Here is a 22,165-nt window from a genome sequence, read left to right as displayed (position 1 = left end):
CCCAATAGCACAGCAGGTTAAACCGTTGAGCTGCTGAACTTGCTGACCAAAAGGTCGGCGGTTCCAATCCAAGGAGCAGGGTAAGCTCCTGCTGTTAAGCCCAGCTTCTGCCAACCTAGCAGTTCAATAACATGCAAATGTGAGTAGATCAATAGGTACCACTTCTGTGGGAAGGTAACGGCGCTCCATGCAGTCATGCCGGCCACATGATCTTGGAGACATCTAAGGACAATACCGGCTCTTTGGCTTAGAAATGGAGATGAGCACCAACCCTCAGATTCAGATACAACTAGACTTAATGTCAGGGGAAACCTTTACCTACCTTGTTCCTTACTTTCAAATGTCTTTATATGTTTACTTTGGGTTGAAAATAATATTTTGACCTGTCTATCTGACAGAGCTCCCCTTTCCCCCCTAATTTTGAAGCAAGTCCAGAAAAACAATATATAGAACACACTATATTCCCATTACCCTCTGGGTACTGCTGGATTGCAGCTCCCATCAATCCTAGCCAGCATATCCAAGGATGAAGAAAAATATGTATTGCAACATGTATTTCTCTAATCAATCAAATATAAACCTATTTATATATTTCAATGTGAATGTTGTCTTGACATTTATTCAAAATTGTATCTCTCTGTACAGATATTAGAATGGATTGAAGGGAAAGAAAGAAACATAAGAGCACTGCTCTCTACAATGCATACGGTGCTATGGGAGGGAGAAACAAAATGGAAACAAGTGGGCATGGCAGATCTTGTCACTCCAGAGCAAGTGAAGAAGGTTTATCGTAAAGCAGTGCTTGTTGTTCATCCAGATAAAGTAAGTGATGGTATTTTAGATTACCAACCTTTCTTACCTAACCAACTGATTGGTATAAGATTCTCATCCTATGATTTATTCTCAGAAAACAATCAAATGGTATTAGTTACAGATCCAGTCCAAGAAATGTTGCTGCCTTAAGGAAAGATAAGACAGATTCTCTCCAATTTAATGTGCAGAGACTGAGAACTTAATCTTTCTCACACAATCCAGACCTGCACAACCTGTGGTCCTCCAGATGTTTTGGACTTCAGCGCCCAAAAGGCCTGATTATTGGCCAAGCTGGTTAGGGCTTCTGGGAGTTGGAGTTCCAAAATCTAAAGGTCCACACATTGTACTGGCCACTATGTACTATAGAATTAAAACAGTTTGACATCAGTTTAATTACAGTGGGTAATTAAATCAAACAACTATGGAATCATGAGAGTTGTGGTTTTACAAGGTCCTTAGCCTTTCCTAGCAAACAGTGCCGCACCTCACCAAATTGCTGCCTGAGATGTTTGCCTCATTCTCTTTAATTGCTAGACATTGCTGATTCCCTGTAAGGCTTTTACCAATGCACAGCAATGCTGGGGAAAAATTTATATTTACCGTTGTCTTCTTATGATAGGAAAAACTCATTTGTATGCAGATTTGAAAATAAGTAGGAAACAGGAAACTTACTGAAGATTTTGTAGATTTAAATTCTCACTAGTTTACTAATTTTTCTCTTGGCCACTGCTCTTTGAGACTTCCACTATCACAATAATGAGTGTGTATCAAGAGTATGATCTGCTTTTCGTTGGGGTAGAATTGAAATCCACAAACATGTGGACAATTTCAACAGAAAGGAAGAAACCATGAAAATGAACAAAATCTGGCTACCAATATTAAAAAACTCTAAAATTGCAACAGCAAAAACAACAGAGAGAAAAACAGGCAGGGACATCTAATCACCCTTCAAGAAGAGTTTGCCCCAGGCACAGTCAGCCCATTGTATGCTAATCAAGGTGGGCAGTTGAAAGATCCACACCTAGCCCAACTTACAAAAGCCCTTTGTCTCACCCTGGTCATTCCACAGATATATAAACCCCTTTTTTCCCAGCTCCAGCAGACCTCACCTCTGAGGATGCCTGCCATAGATGCAGGCGAAACGTCAGGAGAAATGCCTCTAGAACATGGCCATATAGCCCGAAAAAACCCACAAGAACTGAACCACCTTCATGTTAGAAAATATGTACATAGATTAGATTTGGAACCATGTTGAGTTTGATAATTAAGAATAAATATATCAATAATATATAACAATAGTTTCTTATTCATGTTTCATAAGAAATTTGCTCTTTAACTCCAAAATAACTAATAGGTGGGTTTCAGAGACTAGTGATGTAGAGGTGAATAAATATGAAGAATGGCTAAGTAAACTTAAAAAGCAAGAAATATCTAAGAAAGGATTATTTGGGAAAATATACAATGGATTAATAGTCGAAGAAATAGGGCTGAAGCTGTTAGAAAAAGTGTGGGAAGGAGACCTAGGGCCTCCGACAGAACTCAATTGGAAAAGGGCCTTCAAGTGGAGAGTGGTTAAGAATCTGTCAATAGATTAAAAGTAAATGTGCACAAAGTCATATGGAGATGGTATACCACACTGGTTGAATTACACCGGATGGATAGGAAGCAAAGTAACCTCTGCTGGAGACGTGGCATGCACAAAGGGACATATTTTCATTTATGATGGGAATACCCACAGCTGAAGAGTTTTTGGAACAATATATTTATGAAAATAAATGATAGGACTAAACATCACCCCGGATGCTAGATTAGCATTACCAATAGATTTGAGATGGATCTTACTATTTTATATCCTAAGCTACCTCAGTTAATTCATTGTTCTTTTTTCCTTCTAGGCTACAGGACAGCCATATGAACAATATGCAAAGATGATTTTTATGGAGCTCAATGATGCCTGGTCAGAATTTGAAAACCAAGGCCAAAAGCCCTTGTATTAGTGTTACTTCCTCAGACATTGCTGTAGACCTGTGCTAGTGCTTGTATAGTTCCTTGCCACAAGATTTTCACAATTGAACTGATACCTGGCTGGAAATGTGAAAATAGTAAAACTAGTCCTAATACTGAAAACTTTCCTCATGGAGAAGGGAATAATATGAAGGCTGTTTCTTGCACCTGCCATGACTTACAAAGGCAAAGAAAGAGTTCTTGGCATTAATATAATAGTGTTAATTCAGGGTGAAACAGGGTAGGTAAGGAGACATCCCACCAACGGGGATTGTTTTTCTAGGAATGTGAGATAAAATAAATGGCTTCTTCTGACTTTAATGAAGTGGACCCTGTGCCATGAGGGATCTGGTGTACTCTTGAAAGTTTGCATCCAAGACAAACTTCCTCAAAATGTTCATTCATACCCAGCTATTCACCGTACACTATCTTTCATCATTTGACCCCTCAGTTATTGGCTGTAGTGTGTTTTTGAATCTGACAGCTAGCAATTGGTTATGTCTCTGGCAACTTACTGCTGCCTTAAGCATAGTACTGTATTTCATGTTTCAGACAAGCAAATAACTAGGCATTCCACACTACCATGGAATATGCGGAGTGTCTTTAAATTATTGAATATGTTATGCAGACAGAATCCAGTTTGAAGATGATGTCCAAATCAACATAGTCCTGAGTTGAGTATTGAGCACTGATAGAAAGTGAGAATGAATATTTTGCAAAAGCTTTTAAAAATCCTCAACTGAAATAATGTTTTAAGATTCCACTATAAACCAAGAGGAATCCTTTCTTCTTCTTCAAGATGTTGGAAGTTATGATGATCTTCACAGCTTATTCAATGAAAAATTAAAAATATCCAGTGTTTCCCATTGCAATTGTAAAGAGACATATAGTTTCACCTTCTAAATTTCTTAATTGAATACTTTCTTGGTGTGATTATGTTAGAGCACAAAAGCAGCAAAAAATAACATAAATCAAAACTACTTACCTACAAAAGATATATTGGCCCAGTAAGCAATAATGTTCATATATTCACATGGTAGTGTCTGAAAAGATAAAATGAACGTTATGGTCTTTTTCATTGTCTTACAAAACTAATTTTATATATAGCACTTCTTTTCCTTTTGTAAATGTTTTTCTTTTTGCAGAAAACAATTGTAAAGGCAGCTTTGTTTACTGACATCTGAATGAAATCTAGTCCCTCATGCATGAGGTGGATTAATATGATGTGCTCATTTCCTCTTCAAGCAGTTGACATTAGGTCAATTTGAAATGACAGCCATGAAGAACTGAAGTTCCTTGAAGAGAGCCACTGTGTTGATGAGATTCTGAAATGACATCAGTTTTTGACTACAAAATATTTTCGGTTTGTTGACGGCCTGATGGCATAAAAGCCCCATCATATACTGGATCCTGCTACACAACCTATTTCCTCATGAGTACTGTTTAGTGGTAGACACTAGATTCACTACATGAGAAAAGTGGTTATCTATATTTTCACTAAGCAGCTAGTGAACAGGCGGAAAGGTTTCCATATACATTCTTTAAACTCTGGTGTGAAAATCTTTTGTCAAATTGATGTTTTTAAAAGACAATCTGTTTTTTGTTGTCCTGGTTTTCTAGTGGGGGAAACCCCTTTCTGCAGATACAGCATGTCAACCAGCCTACATTTATTTTTATATTAATGCCATCTTTTTTGTTGTTGTTTTAATCCATTATTTATTGCCATTTACTGCCAATGTGAAACAAAACATCAAGTTCTCCTTTTTATATTAACACACTGAACAACTATAACAAACTGGATGTTATTTATTAACATATAATGATATGTTTTGATCAAGTATGTGCTTGTCTATTAAAAACAATTTTGGAATGTGAATCATGTTCCCGTGACTTGTTTTACTCTTTCATCAACATCTGTAGATATTGTGTGAATTATGCTTACGATATACAAATGGTTTAAATCCATGTAGCATACATTTTTGCAATTCCAAAAATGGCATTAGCTTTGTACATTACCATCAACTGGTTTATCTTTTTAAAGCCTTGGATAACTCAGTTTTTCCCAAAATAGAAGTTATCATTGAAATGTCATCTAGTTCAATAAAAAGAAAAGAGACCTAACCAAAATACCACCTTTAATTCTAGTGTGTTTTAAGGTGCACGAAAGCAAGTCTTGCTACTGAATTCCTTCATCTTACCCCTTTTTCTTTTGCATATAGCCGATAGGTACAAAACTTGTCAATGTTCAGGTTTACTGTCTGATTAAAAACTTACTGTATTTTTTTTTTTGGTGTAAATATACAATATACTCAATTGTGACTGGTCTAAAATATTTGTATATATTAAAAATTGCGAAGAACTCAGTCCATTTTATTTGTATTTCATCCTTCATAAACAAGGAAAGATTCAGGTGGTAAAATATGACCACCAGAGTGATATTTTGGGTAGGAGGACGTTACCCATTCTGACTATGTTGTGGAAACTGTTCTGAACCTGTTTAGAAGCAAACAAGCCACTGAAGTCAATGTTTATATTTATACAGAATTCATTTACACTAGGCATGAGCAAACTTTGGCCCTCCAGGCATTTTGGACTTCAACTCCCACAATTCCTAACAACCTACCGATTGTTAGGAATTGTGGAAGTTGAAATCCAAAACTCCTGGAGGACCGAAGTTTGCCCATGCCTGATTTACACTGTGAAATTAATGCAGTTTGACACCAACTCCTTCCAGATACATTACATTGCTTTCTCACCCAGTGTTTTTAAATTTTTAATCTTTGCAACTGGCCCTGCCCACTGTGTTCAATTATTGTGACTCAATTATTGTGATTTTATACTGTTTTGTGTGTTTACTTGTATTTTTTTGTATTTTTATTTTCATTATATTTTATTTTTGTATTTTTATATTGCATATTTGCTTTGCTGTATTTGTTGGGCTTGGCCTCATGTAAGCCACCCCGAGGCTGCTTGGGGAGATGGTAGCGGGGTATAAATAAAATTTATTTACATAAAATCACTCTCAACAAAAGATTCCCCCCAGGCACTTCCAAGCCATTGAATGCTAATCAAGGTGATCAGCTGAAACATTCACAGCTAGCCCCAGCAGACAAAAGTCCTTTGTCTCACCCTGGTCATTCCACAGATATATAAACTCATTTTTCCTACTTCCAACAGACCTCACTACTTCTGAGGATGCTTGCCATAGATGCAGGCAAAACGTCAGGAGAAAAACTGCCTCCAGAACATGGCCATATAGCCCGGAAAAACCTACAACAACCCATAAATAAAATTATTGTTATTGTTATTGTTAATAATAATAATAATAATAATAATAATATGACTGAATGAGATGGAATAATGGGAGATACAGTTTTACATGATTTTTAGCCTTCTTTTCCCAAAAGTGCTGGTGATTCACCAAACTACAAACTCCAGGATTCTATAACATTGAATCATAGCAATTAACACATTTCAAAGTGCATTAATTCTACAGTGTAGATGCCTCCACTGCCTATTGTATGATGTAGTTAGGTTTCCATTTGTGCTCAGAGAAGCAGCAAAATTCAGGTATGCCAGAACCAGTATACAATCCCAGTATATCCTATTGATTTTTTTTCTTTGAAAGGGCTTGTCTGACATTCTGTTAGTGCATTACATAGATATGAGCTGTGAAATATCCAGCTACAGCTGCACGCAGAGCGCTGAGATCATGCTCCAGGATGACCCTTCCAAATTATGCCTCATGGCTGTGCATCCAGCTGTTGACATACAGCTGAATGCTTCTCAGCTGCCCACTGCTTCTCACTAGCCAGTAAATTGAGATAGTGTGTGAGTCTGTGTGAGCATATGTGTGTGCAGGCTACAGCAGCTAAAATGGGGATATGGGTACATTCAACATGAGACAAGTCATAGTTCTGTAAGTGTGGAACTTCACAATCATCTCCTAATCTGGGATCCTAATCCTTGAGCCTCAGAAAGTGTCCTAAGTGCTTTCATTTATTTTGTGCTATTTAGTGAAATAATCGATTTTGAATTTCACAGAGTGGAAAGCATTCAGTGCAGTCAGTCTTCCATATCCACATACATGGGTTCAACCATCCACAACCAAAAATAGTCTCTTCCCCTTATTTTATATTGAGATCATTTTACTACACCATTGTATATAATGAGATTTGAACACCCACAGATTTTGTTATCCAAGGATTTTTGGATACAAGGGGCCCACTGTTTCAGAATTGGGCAATGTGTAGAGGCAATTGGGGGGGGGGGGGCGGCAGCAGTTTCTACACATCTTGCTGCTTCATGTCAATAATATATGAAGGAGAAAAGGCAATTGAATTCAAATGTCAACAATAGGTTTTAATAGATGTGACAGAGGTTGAATAGCTATATCTTTAACAAGGAATAGCATTAGACCTCACCTCTGAGGATGCTTGCCATAGATGCAGGCGAAACGTCAGGAGAAATGCCTCTAGAACATGGCCATATAGCCTGAAAAAACCCACAAGAACTGAAGGAATAGCATTTCTAAACATTACACTACATATCAAAATATGAAAAAAATCTGTTCCTGGTTTGAAAGTATTTTCCCTTTAAATGTGTGCTACTTGCTTTGGAAGTAGTTATTATACTCCAGAAACTTTGTTTTTGTGGCCTCTATAATGTATGTTGAATTGGTTGAAACTCAATAAGATATTCATTGAAAAAACATAGCAAAATGTGCTGCACAATGTCGATGCTAAACCAAGTTTTTGCAGTTTATTAAACTTTTTTCCATGTTTTCATGACAGAACCAATTATGAAATGACATAACCCAGGAACAAAAATTGTCTTACAGAGTGTTATATGAGGAATGGAGGGAGATAAATGAAAATCAGGCCTTAGAAAAATTATCTTTCCCAATAGCAACAACCTTAATTGTACATGCCAGCCAGAGGATGTTGCCCAAAAAGGAACTTTCCCAAGATCTTAAAATTATCACAACAAAATAAGCATATGTCAGTAACTTTACTGAATCAGACCCTCAACTGAGTCTAAAGTTGACCAAAAACTGTTTTGTAACCCTTTTGGTACTAATCTTGGAGAGTGGCCCTTGGTCAAAGTGGTCCCTGGTCAAGTGGTTCCTGGTGAAAGTGGTCCCTGGTCAAGGTGGTCCCTGTTCAAAGTGGTACATGGTCAAGTGGTCCCTGATCAAGAGGTCCCTGTTCAAAGCAGTACATGGTCAAGTGGTCCCTGGTCAAAGAGGTCCCTGGTCAAGAGGTCCCTGGTCAAGTAGTCCCTGGTCAAAGAGATCCTTCGTCAAAGTGGTCCATGGTCAAAGTGGTCCCTAGTCAAGTGGTCTCTGGTCAAAGTGGTACATGGTCAAGTGGTCCCTGGTCAAAGTGGTTCCCAGTCAAAGTGGTTCCTGGTCAAGTGGTCCCTGGTCAAGTGGTTCCTGGTCAAGTGATCCAAGGTCAAGTGGTCCCTGGTCAAAGTGGTTCCCAGTCAAAGTGGTCCCTGGTCAAGTGGTCCCTGGTCAAAGAGATCCTTCGTCAAAGTGGTCCCTGGTCAAGGTGGCCCCTGGCCAAAGTGGTCCCTGGTTAAGAAAAGGTTGGGAACCACTGAACTACAGAAAGGAGATTCCACCTGAACATTAGGAAGACCTTCCTGACTGTGAGAGCTGTTCACTGTCTGCTCCCGAATGTGGTGGAGGCTCCTTCTTTGGAAGCTTTTAAGCAGAGGCTGGATGACCATCTGTCGGGGTGCTTTGAATGCAATTTTCCTGCTTCTTCGTGGGGGGTTGGACTGAATGCTCCACGAGGTCTCTTCCTACTCTGAATTCCTGAAGATGCTTTCTGAAGGGAATGTCTGCGGAAGGTTTCCGAGAAGAATTCCCGAGGAGAAACCCGCTGACTGAGTCTTATTCCCACAGCCACACTGTTGTGTCCTTTACACATTGCTTATACATTGAGACGGGCTTTCCTTCCTTCCTTCCTTCCTTCCTTCCTTCCTTCCTTCCTTCCTTCCTTCCTTCCTTCCTTCCTTCCTTCCTTCCTTCCTTCCTTCCTTCCTTCCTTCCTTCCTTCCTTCCTTCCTTCCTTCCTTCCTTCCTTCGGGGAGGGAAAGGGTTAGGCGAGCGGGCGAGCACCACGTGAAGGAAGCGCTTGCGCCTGGCTCTCCGCCTCCTCGCCTTCGTAACCCGGAAAGCAGCCCCAGCCACGACAGCGGGGCGGGCATGGCGGGCATCAAAGGTACAAGCCCCCCTTCTTCCTCCTCCTCTTCTTCCTCTTCTCCTTCTCTCCCTCTTGGCGCCCACCCCAACCCCTTGGGGGAGCTCCTTCCCTCGCCTTTTCCTCCACATCCAGCTCTCTCTGCGCCCCTGCTTTGGAAAGATGATGGCTGTTGTTGTTGTGTTGTTGTTTCGAAGCTCCTCGACGCCTCTGGTGTCTGCTGGGGTTTGATTCCAGGATCCCTGTGGATACCCAAACCCATGGATGCTCCAGTCTGATGATCTACAACGGTGGAGGAGTTACATGAGGCCCCCCTGATGAGAAATGCCCCAAATACAAGGTTTCCCTTGTATGCTTCAAGGCGTGGAAAGTGGAAACCGGGGATACGGGGGACTGTTCTACTCTGTGCGCACAGCAAGAGAGATGGAAGGCTACATCAGGACTAGGCTGGAAAACTTTTCTATAGGCAACATCAACACTACTATGCAATCCAGTTTCGGAATGACTCAGGCCCATCTACACTGATCATATCATCCAGTTTCTGAATGCAGATTATCTGCTTTAAACCTGGATTATATGGGTCTACACCAGGCACGGGCAAACTTCGGCCCTCCAGATGTTTTGGACTTCAACTCCCACAATTCCTAACAGCCGGTAGGCTGCTAGGAATTGTGGGAGTTGAAGTCCAAAACATCTGGAGGGCCGAAGTTTGCCCGTGCCTGGCCTACACTGCTATATAATCCATATATGCCATATATTCCATTTCAAAGTAGATATTGTGGGATTTTCTGCCTTGACATTCTGGGTTATAGGGCTGTGTGGAAGGGCCCTGAGTCCTGTGCGAAGCAGGGCGGCTCCTTCGTGGGGAAATAAATTGCTTGTAACAGGAAGCTCAGACTGGTGTGACTGGTCCTTTGGGGCAGGGCAAAGCAGCCTTGGCAATGAAACTGGTTTTGGAAGGCCTTACTTTCTGTTTTGGACTGCAATTCCCTTCTGGGTGTGATGACCGGAGGGTTCTGGGAGCTGTAGTCCACAATCAAGTTTTCCAGACATTCCCTCATCCTGAAACCTAATATGATAGGGAGTTCTAACTTCCTGTGGATCTGGATACACTTATTTCTCAGCTCATTTTCGGTAGTAGTTTTCTTTGTATTGTCAAAGGCTTTCATGGCCAGAATCACTGGCATCCTCAGAGGTTGTGAGGTCTGTTGGAAACTAGGAAAATTGGCTTTATATTTTATTTATTACTAGCTTGGGGAACCGGCGTTGCCCGGGTTATTTGAGAAAGGAATTGTGTCTCTGTGTGCCAAGCTTGGTCTTTATTGGTAATTGGATGAATGTTGCTGTGGTCTCAGGAAGTGAGTGAAAATACTGCAAGTCCCATCATCCATGGTCCATCCTCCTCCAAACTGCAGTAGGATGTAGAGTTGGTCTTGCGGGCTCTGTGTGCCAAGTTTGGTCTTGATCAGTCATTGGATAAGGTTCACAGCGGTCTCAGAAAGTGAGTGATGGTACTGCTAGTCCCATCATCCATGGTCCATCCTCCTCCAAACTACAGTAGGATGTAGAGTGGGTCTTGTGGGCTCTGTGTGCCAAGTTTGGTCTGTATTGGTAATTTTCTGACACAGCCTCAGCCCTTTTTCTCTCCTCTCTTGTCACCTCAGAATCTTAGAACTTTCAGGCTGGTCAATAAGAGACCATATGCAAATAGCACCACAGTGGCAGCCAATCAGAAAGTTGGCACATACACTGCCCTACGTCTGCCACACTTCCGCCGCACTTCCGCCGCACTTCCGCCGCATACAAACACTGACTTTTATTATATACATAGATTTATTTACAGTATTTATATTCCACCCTTCTCACCCCGCAGGGGACTCAGGGCAGATTATAATGTACATATACATGGCAAACATTCAGTGCCATAGACACACAACATATATAGACAGACACACAGAGGCCATTTAACATTCCAGCTTCATGAAGGTATTCTGGCCATCAGGGGAGCTGTCGCCTCACTGTCCATTTATGACACTGATGGAGTATTTCCTCATTCTTTGCATTTTGCATGTTTGCTGGAGATTTTTTATGGTGTCATAAATTAGTTAAATTAGCCTCCCCGCATAAGCGGTACCTAAATTTTCTACTTGACAGATGCAACTGTCTTTTGGGCTGCAAAGGGTGATAGCGTGCTACACAATGGTTGGAAGCTCACTCTGACCCAGGGTGGCTTCGAACTCATGAACTTTTGGTCAGTAGTGATCTAATGCAGCTGAGCTGCACCACAGTCTACTTTTCACATGCTTTCATGTTCCAGAAGCATTATCTCATGATGTTTGGCCTGCATGTATGGCAGCCATCCTCAGAGGCATCCAGAGACCTCACAGATATAACCCAATTTTCCTAGTTTCCAAGAGACCTCACAACCTCTGAGGATGCCTGCCATAGATGCAGGTGAAACATCTGGAGAGAATGCTTCTAGAACATGGCCATATAGCCCGAAAAACCTACAACAACCTAGTCGTTTTCTTTGTTTTGAAAATGTTTATTCCTTTCCCTTTGATGTGTGTGTTTTTCTGATAGCCACTGAACTGCTCTGTTTGTTGTTATTAATTGTCTTCAAGTCCACTTCGATTTATGGCAGCCCCATGAATGAGAGACCACTAGCAGACCGATCCTCAAATGTTTCTCCCAGTTAATCCTGTCTTTCCAGAGCTTGCTAGATTGTTACTCTCCCAGTTTCTCTTCATAGGCCATGCTAGCAGAGGCCTCATCCACCCTGCACTATATAATATGCCAGTGTAGGCTCACATAATCCAGTTCAATCTGCATTATATATGTCTACATGGCAGTGTAGATGGGGCAAGAGGTGACAGAACTTGTGGTCCAATAACAGCTGAAAGGCCACATGATCCACACTTTCAGTGGTTCCCAACCTTTAATCCTCCAGTTGTTTTGGACTTCAGCTCCCAGAAATCCCAGCCAGCCAGTTGTTAGGAATTGTGGGAGTTGAAGTCCAAAACATCTGGAAGTTGGAAACCACTGTCAGGAAAGGTTGGAAACCACTGTCAGGAAAGGAGTTTGGAATATGTTCTATGATGAAATATTACGTTGGGATGCTTTTATTAAGTAACAAGAACAGTTCATTCATAGTTTATCTGGGGGTGGGGTGGGGGGGGGGGTCCAGTTGGTGTTCACCACACTATATGCTAGAAGATGGAAAAGGCAAAATAGACGCACACTCTTGATAGTGTGTAGCACTATCAGAATGCAATCTTGGCAACATGGCTACAAAACTTTTAATGGAGCAAAATCCACATAGCAGCAACACCTCTATTTGGTCACCTGCAAAGCATGGAATACATTATGCAAATTTTTGAAACTTCACTATCTTCTTGGTTGGGCAAAGATGTTAATATCCATACAGGAGAAAAAAAGGTGATAATATTAGAGTCCGAGGCCTACATTCTGTCAGTTAAGATAGCATTGAAGGGTTTTAATGCAGGCAGAAGCCACATTGGGGACTAAGACTAAAGAAGCTTGGTGCAAATAATAACATTTCATCTCCCTTACCAACAGAAAAAGGAACTTCCTTTGTAAACATTAACTGCATTAGGAAGCTGCTGCATATTTAATGTAAACATTGGGTTGCTTTGTGTACTTATGTGAGTTTTACAGCAGACAATAAATTATATGTTAGTAACCTGATAGTAATTTTTACAAATTAATGTGGTGATTTCAATTCTTTTATTTCTACTTTTCCAGCCTTGGTTTTGTTGTCATTTACTGGCGTCATTGGCCTGACATTTCTTATGTTGGGATGTGCCCTAGAACGTTATGGGTAAGAACAAATTGATTATTTATATATGTGTGTGTGGTTTCTTGTTTCATATATGTTTACATTGACTCTAATTTATGGCAACAACATCATAGGGTCTTATTGGGAAGGTTACTTCAAAAAAGGGTTGCCACTGCCTTCCTCTGAAGCTGAGAGTGTGACTGAGCTAGGGGCCCTATAGTGCAGAAGGGGTTCAAACCCTTGTCTCCCAGAATCCCGATCCAGCATTCAAGCCCCCGGTGGCACAATGGATTAAACCATTGTGCTCGCAGGACTGAAGCCCGACAGGTCAGGGTTTCGAATCCTGGGAGAGCACAGATGAGCTCCCTCTGTCAGCTCCAGCTCTCCATGCAGGGACATGAGAGAAGCCTCCCACAAGGATGGTAAAACCTCAAAACATCTGGGCATCCCCTGGGCAACGTCCTTGCAGACGGCCAATTCTCTCACACCAGAAGCAACTTGCAGTTTCTCAAGTCGCTCCTGACATGAAAATACATACCATACTGGAAACTACAATTTATTTTGTCCTTACCAAAGTTGTTTGGAATAAATGTTTTTGTCTATTTCAGTAAATCATGGCAGCTTGTCCACAGTACGCCAGGTGTTAATAATCACATGGCCTGCCTTTGAGATTAGTTTAGAAGCTGTTAATGAGCATACAATCTTGTTTCCTGGTTGGAATGGAGTGCCAAAAGCACATAACAGTGGTCCTAAAAATTGTGCACTGGCCATGTGTTATAGATGAAATCAGGAGTTTTAACATTAGTATATATCAGGCATTCTCAAGTTGCCGCCCTTCAGCTGTTTGGGCCTCCAGCTCCCAGAAGCCCAAGACAGCTTGTTCAATGGTCAGGAATTCTGAGGGTTGGAGGCCCAAAGAGATGAAGGGCTGCAGTTTGTGGATGCCAGGCATATAAATAATTCTGAACAGCCTGGAACGAGCCTATTTGAGGGTCTAATTTTCACCCTATTCCTGTCTCAAACATTTCATTCATCTCTGGTAACTATCATGTGTAAAGGAAGGGGCTCTTTTGCTCTGGAAATCAATAGAAATCATACTAAAAAGTCCCTCAAGTCCCTCACATGTCTTCATTCAAAGGCACGCTGTGAGGTTTGTGATGTTCTCTGGTATGTGATGTTCTCTGGTATGACCCCCATGCAGTGGTGGCTCCACTGGGTGCCAATCCGTTTCCAGGCTAAATACCAAATGCTGGTCCTTATCTATAAAGCCCTAAATGGTTCAGGCCCAGACTATTTGCAGAACTGCGTCTGTTTACAAACTAGCTTGAGCACTGCGATCTGCGGAGGAGGTCCTACTCTCAGTCCCACCCCTATCTCAAGCATGGCTGGTGGGAACGAGAGAGGGGGCCTTTTCTGAGATCGCTCCCTGCCTCTGGAACTCTCTCCCAAAAGAACTAAAAACCGACCCCTCTCTCCTCACATTTAAAAAGTTGTAAACACACACCTATGCACTCTGGCGTATGGAGAAGAGGAAGTCTAATACACCTGACATATAACATCATTTAGATATATTAAATTCTGTCTATACTGGAATACACCCCAGACTATCAGTTGTTGGAAAATATCCTACCTCTTAATATGGGTCCAATTGTTTTAAGTGTTTTATTTTGTGTAAATTTATATGATATGATTATGCCTTCTAGAGTTGTTTGTTTGTTTATTTATTTATTTATTTAGAACTTTTATAACCTGGTCTTCTCGACCTCCGAGAAGGGACTCAGGCTGGCTAACAACAGAGAATCAATATACAAATAAACTAAAGCATAATAACACCATAGTACATTAATACATTAAAACAAATTAAAATACAGATCAAGAATTACATAAAGCCAATTCGTCAAGGTAAATCACAAATTCACCACCATCCGCCTTGTGGTCAACAGTTATTGATTTGATCATCAATCTGAGAATGCTAAGTTCCAGAGCCAAGATTTTACCATCTTTCTGAAAGTCAGGAGGGAGGGGTCAGATCTATTAGTTCAATTTTTGGTATATTGTTATTTGGTATTAAATTTATAGTTAGGCTGTTTTATATTGTCTGATGTATCGTATTTTGATGTAATTTGGTGATATGCTTCTTTGTTGGAATTGAATGCTTGCCATATGTTTTGGAAACCAGCCTGAGTCCCCTTGGGGAGATAGGGCTGTCTATAAATTATTATGATTTTGATTAGTTTGTGAAATGTACAGCCTATGAATTTGCAGGAGGCAGATTATGAAAATTATTCACCCCAACATTATGGTTCAGTATATTATACCCTTGCAAATAGTTTGTATAAGTATGGGTGTGTCACTGGGGATGAAACTAAGTTATAAGGTTACTTTTCAAACTTACTCTTTGCATTCTTTGCCTTTGTCATTCTGCAGGGTCTACTGGCCATTGTTTGTCTTGATATTCTACTTCATAAGCCCCATTCCCCACTTCATTGCAAAAAGAGTCAGTGACGACACGGATGCTGCAAGCAGTGCCTGCATAGAACTTGCATATTTTTTCACCACAGGAATTGTGGTTTCTGCCTTTGGATTTCCTATCATTCTTGCCCGTGTTGAACTGGTAAGATCTCAAACCGAGATAATGCAAGTTGATTTGTATAGCTTTTGTTTTGTGTGCCATAATGTTTTGTGTCTCAGTTAGTGTTTGTGTTGGATATAACACATGCTGTTTTCAGTGTTTTGCTTTCTGTACTAGGAGAAGGTGAATACAGCATCTATAGAGAAAAGTGCACTGTCCAGGCCCATGACGGAAATCTTTCTGGCACATTGTCGCACAATATGACCCTTGTATTTCCAGATTTTCTGTGGATATGCATGGCTACAGACAATAATAACCCCTACTGAAGTGAAAAATCTCTGGCCCAATAATATCATAGAATTGCACGGGGGGACCAAGAAAATGCCTAGAGATGACTTTTTGCACTCATGGGTAAATGAAATCTCAAATGTGGGTCTTGTGGATATGGGGGGAGGGATCATACTGCATTCTGTGAGTTGTGTGAAGCAAGAATGATGGGACAATACAACAGTACTGAGGAGAAGAATGTACAAATGCTGTATTTTCTTTTATCTCTCACATTGGCTGTTTTACTTGTTATATCAAGATGAGAGGTGCCTGCCCATTTCCCGTCTCCCACACTTATGATAGGGCTCAAATATTCTTCAGGTGCTTCCTCTCCCATTTCTCATAGAATCATAGAGTTAGAAGAGACCCCATGGGCCATCCAGTCCAACCCCCTGCCAAAAAGCAGGACAATCGTGTTCAAAGCACTCCCAACAGATGGCCATCCAGCCTCTGTTTAAAAGCTTCCATAGAAGGAGCCTCCACCACACTTCAGGGTAGAGAGTTCCACTGCTGAACAGCTCTCACAGTCAGAAAGTTTTTCCTAATGTTCAGGTGGAATCTCTTTTCCTGTAGTTTGAAGCCATTGCTCTGCATCCTAGTCTCCAGGGCAGCAGAAAACAAGCTTGCTCCCCCAACCCTATGACTTCCCCTCACATAGCTATCATGTCTCCTCTCAGTCTTCTCTTCTGAAGGCTAAAAATGGCCAGCTCTTTAAGCGGCTCCTGATAGGGCTTGTTCTCCAGACCCTTGATCATTTTAGTCGCCCTCCTCAGGACGTTTTCCAGCTTCTCTCTCCCCCCCCCCCACTTTTACTCCTTGTTCAGCTTGATAACAAGGAAGTTTGAGACTTCCATGATTAAGGAGGATACACATTTATATATATATATATTAAAAATTAATAAATGTGAATTTTCAACATTTTTCTCAAGCACTTCAGCTTGCCCTAATGACGCAGTAAGTAATACAGTTGTGCCACTAGAGGGCATGCTAGTTCCTTCAAGATGTGGTAGTGGCTAGCAATGCAAAACATCTGGAAATTTTCAGATCATGACAGAAATTAATTTTCTTCAGATTCTTTCCCTCCTTTTTTCTCTTATTTAGTTTTTTTTACTCATAATTCATAAGGAAGTAAAAAAAAAACCTCTCAGCAACTTTCCCCATTATCATTCAACATCATGCTGTATGATGCACACACAAATAGGTTTATGTTGCCCAGTGAACTCTATTGATGCAATCATCTAAAAGTGCATTAAATCAAGAAAGAAGGTAATAATTATGGCTCTATATTCCTCCTGTTGATTCTGCCTTCTGGGATGGTATAGATCAGTGGTTCTCAACCTGTGAGTCCCCAGGCCTACAACTTCTAGAAATCCCAGTCAGTTTACCACCTGTTGGGATTTCTGGGAATTGAAGGCCAAAACATCTATCCACAGGCTGTGAACCACTGGTATAGATGTTTTTTGGGACTACCTGAAAGTCTTCAGTGCCTGCTTCACCTTACAACCACAAATTTACTTCTGAATACTGACTTCTTAAAGTAACCTGGCCAAATATGTTCTTGCTCTCTGTCAAAATAATGTCTCGTTATAAAGCTTCTTACCACAAAACAATTTTGACCCTTCGACCAAACCAAATTGTATTTTGCTACCCACCTATACTTATATAAACAAAGGGATCTCCCCATAGGAACTTTCACATGTAGTTTGAAGCCTTTCTTCCATAGCAGCTGTTTCCAAAGTATTAAACACCATAAAAACTAATGACTTGGCTTGCATTGCCCAGGACGGGGCGCAGGGTCATCCTTGCAGGTGGCCAAAGCAGAGCAGGACTTCCCTCCACCAGGTCCTCAACCTGGCTCGGAAGTCTGCAGTAGACCCCCGCCATGGCCTCCCTGTGCTTCCTTTCCCCCTTAGTTTTGACCCAGGATTTGCACCTTTCTTATGGCCAATAAATAGTAGCAAAGTCAGATTTCTAGACTATTTTATGATCGTATCAATTCACTCACTGGTTACCCAGAGAATATAAGCATTAGAAAACAGATAAAAATGGAGTGTTTCTCCTAATGAGGAATCTGATGCAAGTGAAAAGAAAACAAAGGCAGTGTTCTAAAACTGTTCATAGCATCATAGAGTTAGAAGAGACCTTGTGGGCCATCCAGTCCAACCCCCTGCCAAGAAGTAGGAAAATCGCATTCAAAGCACCCCCGACAGATGGCCATCCAGCCAAAGAAGGAGCCTCCACAACACTCTGAGGCAGAGGGTTCCACTGCTGAACAACTTTCACAGTTTTGAAGTTCTTCCTAATGTTCAAGTGAAATCTCCTTTCCGGTAATTTAAAGCCATTGTTCCACATCCTAGTCTCCAGGGCAGCAGAAAACAGGCTTACTCCCTATTTGCCCTCACATATTTATACATGACCACCATCATTATGTCTCCTCTCAGCCTTTTCTTTTGTAGGTTGAACATGCCCAGTTCTTTAAGCCGCTCCTTGTAGGGCTTGTTCTCCAAACCCTTTATCATTTTAGTCACCCTCCTCTGGACACATTCCAGCTTGTCAACATCTTCCTCGAAGTGTGGTGCCCAGAATAGGACACAGTATTCCAGGTGTGGTCTGACCAAGGCAAAATAGAGGGGTAGCATGACTTCCCTGGATCTAGATGCTGTACTACTATTTATGCAGTTCCTTATAGTCCAGATGCCACCTGCTCCTACCAGGGTCTTGCAACAATATTAGCAAAACATTGCAACCCCCTGCCCTCCAGCAGAAGTAATGCCATGGTCATAGCATGTGTCTCTCAAAATATTTTCCCTCGGATGTTTGTGGCTCTCTCAGTTTCCTCCAGTGTTATTCTATAGTATGTCTGTAGTATAGAGTTGGCTGTTGTTCAAGTTTCAGGTACCCACAGAACATATCCTCTGTGTGTAATATTATTTTTTGTATTCCTATACATTTGAAAGTAGTTTTCCAGCATGAATGTCTAAGAGTGTTCCTCACTCTTGAGTGTGATGCCATGCCATCCTACTGAGTAGTAAGCTCCATTTGATTTAGTTGGATCTCAGTCCTGAGAATAAATATTAACAACCCAATCAGGTACCCTAGCAATGGTATCACTAGGGTATTTTTACCTTTTGTTTTTTGATTCCTAAGACATTTATAGAAAGTATGAATTTTATGTAACAATAGTATTTTAAAAGCATATTCAATATGAAAATGAAATACAGAATTTTAGTCCAAATTGGAATGGAGAAGAGAAACAATACAGGAGGGGCAATGGCTCAGGTCTCCAAATCTCTTATGATGGCTGGGAAGTTTTGAGTTGTTTTGACAGGAGTGTGGCTAGCTGCCTATAAATTATTTTTCAGAGTCATAAATGCTGTTTTTGATGGAAGGACTCATAATGTCTTATAAACATTTCCTTATTTGTTTTCTCCATCATATTTTGTTTTACATTATCAAGGACTAATAATTGCTCTAAATATCAGTGCATTTCAGCAATTATCTTACTGCTATAATTACTATAATTATATAATGGCAATGATTTACTTCGGTTGGTCCATACTCAGAATTTGCTGTTTGATCTTAAGCGCTTTTAGCATGCTGATGTTGTATTTCTTTGTGCCTCTCTAATGCTGAAAATAATATATGCTTTTGATCAGTTCGTGGAGTTATTATTTTTAAATATCTTCTATTTCAGATCAAGTGGGGAGCTTGTGCCCTTGTGCTGGCTGGCAACGCTGTGATTTTCCTTACTGTTCTAGGCTTTTTTGTTCTTTTTGGCAGAGGAGATGATTTTTCCTGGGAACAGTGGTAGACTTCAATATGATATGGATCTGCACTACCTAACACACATGGACCTTAACTATTGACTTGGTATTTACAGTGCATTGTAATTGTGTGTATATACAATGTATATTATGTGCATGTATTGACCTGTATTAAGTGCATGCATGTACAGCCATACAAAGTTTGAAATGAAAATACCTTTAAGCAAAATCCAACAATGTACTGTGGTATCCAACACCAGCAAAACTAAAAGCACCACCAGCACATTGAATTACCTGCTCTGGAGACTGTCTACATTTTTGGAACAATTTTGTAGAATTGATGGATGGAGCAGGATCTTCAAGAAGAGGAAGGTCACTCATTCTGGCAGAGGCAACAGCAAACAGCTGAAGAAAACAATTAGATTTTGACTTTGATATTTTGAGTGATTAAAAACACAGGAAATTCATGGCATTCCAAAGACTAATGTATGTGTTTGGTAGAATGTGTGTAATCTACTATAACTTCTGAAGATCTTTAGAAGGAACCCCTTTCAGACACAGTCCTTGTACAGAATTGTAGCTGTTGATGAGCTATTTGGAGGCTGAGCAGGGTTGAGCCTGGTTAGTACTTGAATGAGATTGCCAAGGAATGCCAAGAGATGTAGGTCATATTTCAAAGCAATGCAGTGGCAAACTGCCTCTGAGTTTTCCTTGCCGAAGAAAACCCTATGAAAATAATGGAGTCACCACAAGTCAACAGGCAACTTGAAGCCACATAAACACATAGGGTTTTATGTATAGTTGAAGGCTTTCATGGCCGGAATCACTGGGTTGTTGTAGGTTTTTTGGGATATATGGCCATGTTCTAAAAGCATTCTCTCCTGACATTGTGAGGACCTCTGAGGATGCCTGCCGTAGATGTAGGCGAAATGTCAGGAGATAATGCTTCTAGAACATGGCCATGTAGCCCAAAAAACCTACAACAACCCATATAGGGTTTTCCCAGTATTTGCAATCGGTGCAAGAATTCCTTTTTTGAGGTTGTTTATTAGACTTTAGTCAAACATCTTGAGTCTTAAGAAATAGAAAATAAAATCTCTTAAAAGATTAACAGATTTGATTTTGTTCCAATGTGGATATAACTGTTCTCTAGTGGAATTCTCTGTTGACACCCATTTTAAAGAAAAATGGAGTATCCAGTCCATTAGAATAATAAATCACTCAAGTTTTAATAACTCAGTCTTAAAAATTGTGAATTATGTGATATAATCGTGAAAATTCCTTTCACATGGTGGATTGTATTTATTATTTTACCCTGATAGATTAAAGAACTCTTTCCGTCCATAGAAGACTTCTAGTCTATCGCAAGACACCCATTGACAGCAAAGAGCATATTTTCATTGGTCCCATGGCAGAATCCAGTGCTGTCCCATAACACATTCTGGAGTAGTAACCGAGTCACCAGAGCAGTGAAATCGAAGTTAGTGTGGACTACAAAGATACTACACTTGATCTTAGCCAAAAGGCCAAGAAGTAAGCGGGGGAGAGTACTGGATTATTTTATAATCTCACCTGGTTTGCTGTCATCACTCCAAAGTTTTACAGTGGATGTACATCCAGAAAGTTATAATTACCCCATTAAATTAGTCATAAAAATAGACAAAGAGCAGCCCAGATTGTCAAATAGATATCCATTGGGCCTGGTCTCTTCGGGGCCTAGATGGCTCAAGTGGTCTGAGCCCTTGAACATCAAGATTATGGACCTACTTAATGGACCAATATTGGGAATTTGTAGAAATAAGATCCTAAAATGTCCTATGGACCCAATAGAGGGTTATCAGCAAAATATTGCTTCCCTTAAACCTTATTCGTAGACTACAAAGAGAAGTCAAGATAGGCAAAGATTGTGTACCTCCTTCCCTTTCTGCCTGTTGGGGTGCTTCTTTTTAAAATGGAAACAAAATGGCAAACTTTCCCTCACTTTCCTTTGCAAATTGTAATTGCCGTTGCTTGCCTGTTGTGGTTTGTTTGTAATGGCTTTAACTGCTAAGGTTATAAGGATTCCAGATGGCTTGATCCTGAGAAGATCCAAGTTTGTCAACCTGTTTGTACTGAACATTCATCTACTTCAGTGGTTTCCATGATAGTAAATTTCAAAGTGCCTTTATCTCCAAAATTATTGTGGTTGAAGAAAAATTGTGCATTATGTAATATGTGTTTTTGCAATCTTATCTTTCAACAAACCAGCTGCTTTATATTTGCTCTTGTTTAGCCTTTTCTATATTTTATATGTATCTGCAATTCTGTAACTTTATTATAAACTGTATCATTTGAAGTACTAAAATCATGCACTATTGCAATGTAATTGTGAACAGGAACAAGATTCAAACTTTAATAAAACTAAACTTTAAAAGATCATTGCCATTAATTTTGTAATATATCTGTCTCTTTCCATTTTATTTCAAATGAGTAGAAGCTCAAGATCACACTGACCTCTTATAAAGTAAGCACAGTTGAAATTAAAGAAAAATAAAGATAGTCTTCAAAGCGCAGTGGAACAAAAGTTCAAAAACAATTTGCTCTTCACATTTGGACAATTGTTGCTGAATGAATGTTCAAGCTTAGTTTAAAACATGCATATGCTCTTATATAATGTCTGGCACTTATCAAAACT

General features: G+C 40.3%; 2 protein-coding genes across 6 annotated transcripts in view; both read left to right on the top strand.

Annotated features, from left to right (window-relative positions):
• Positions 1-4,693, top strand: part of DNAJC6 (DnaJ heat shock protein family (Hsp40) member C6) — an 83,908-nt gene extending 79,215 nt beyond the window's left edge. For all 5 annotated transcript variants that reach the window (XM_060773677.2, XM_060773675.2, XM_060773676.2 and 2 more), the window contains 2 exons: positions 646-822; positions 2,709-4,693. In XM_060773677.2, coding sequence (XP_060629660.2) covers positions 646-822; positions 2,709-2,810 — 279 coding nt within the window. In that variant the 3' untranslated portion in view covers positions 2,811-4,693. The remainder of the gene's footprint in view (positions 1-645; positions 823-2,708) is intronic.
• Positions 4,694-8,944: 4,251 nt separating this feature from the next.
• Positions 8,945-21,909, top strand: LEPROT (leptin receptor overlapping transcript). Its single transcript, XM_060773678.2, has 4 exons — positions 8,945-9,050; positions 12,795-12,870; positions 15,256-15,442; positions 19,422-21,909. Exons 1-4 carry the CDS (start codon positions 9,035-9,037, stop codon positions 19,536-19,538), a joined length of 396 nt encoding a protein of 131 aa, XP_060629661.1. The 5' UTR covers positions 8,945-9,034; the 3' UTR covers positions 19,539-21,909.
• Positions 21,910-22,165: the final 256 nt, after the last annotated feature.

Source organism: Anolis sagrei, chromosome 4, assembly GCF_037176765.1.
Source record: "Anolis sagrei isolate rAnoSag1 chromosome 4, rAnoSag1.mat, whole genome shotgun sequence".
In the NCBI taxonomy this organism is placed as follows: domain Eukaryota; kingdom Metazoa; phylum Chordata; class Lepidosauria; order Squamata; family Dactyloidae; genus Anolis; species Anolis sagrei.
Note: the sequence above shows the minus strand (reverse complement) of the source record. Positions and strands in the feature narration are given on the sequence as shown.

Bases quoted from the DNA above. Each gene is read 5' to 3' on its own strand.
- LEPROT (XM_060773678.2), top strand. The intron at 12,871-15,255 runs GTAAGAACAAAT...GTCATTCTGCAG, and splicing joins TGTGCCCTAGAACGTTATGG to GGTCTACTGGCCATTGTTTG. The intron at 15,443-19,421 runs GTAAGATCTCAA...CTTCTATTTCAG, and splicing joins TTCTTGCCCGTGTTGAACTG to ATCAAGTGGGGAGCTTGTGC.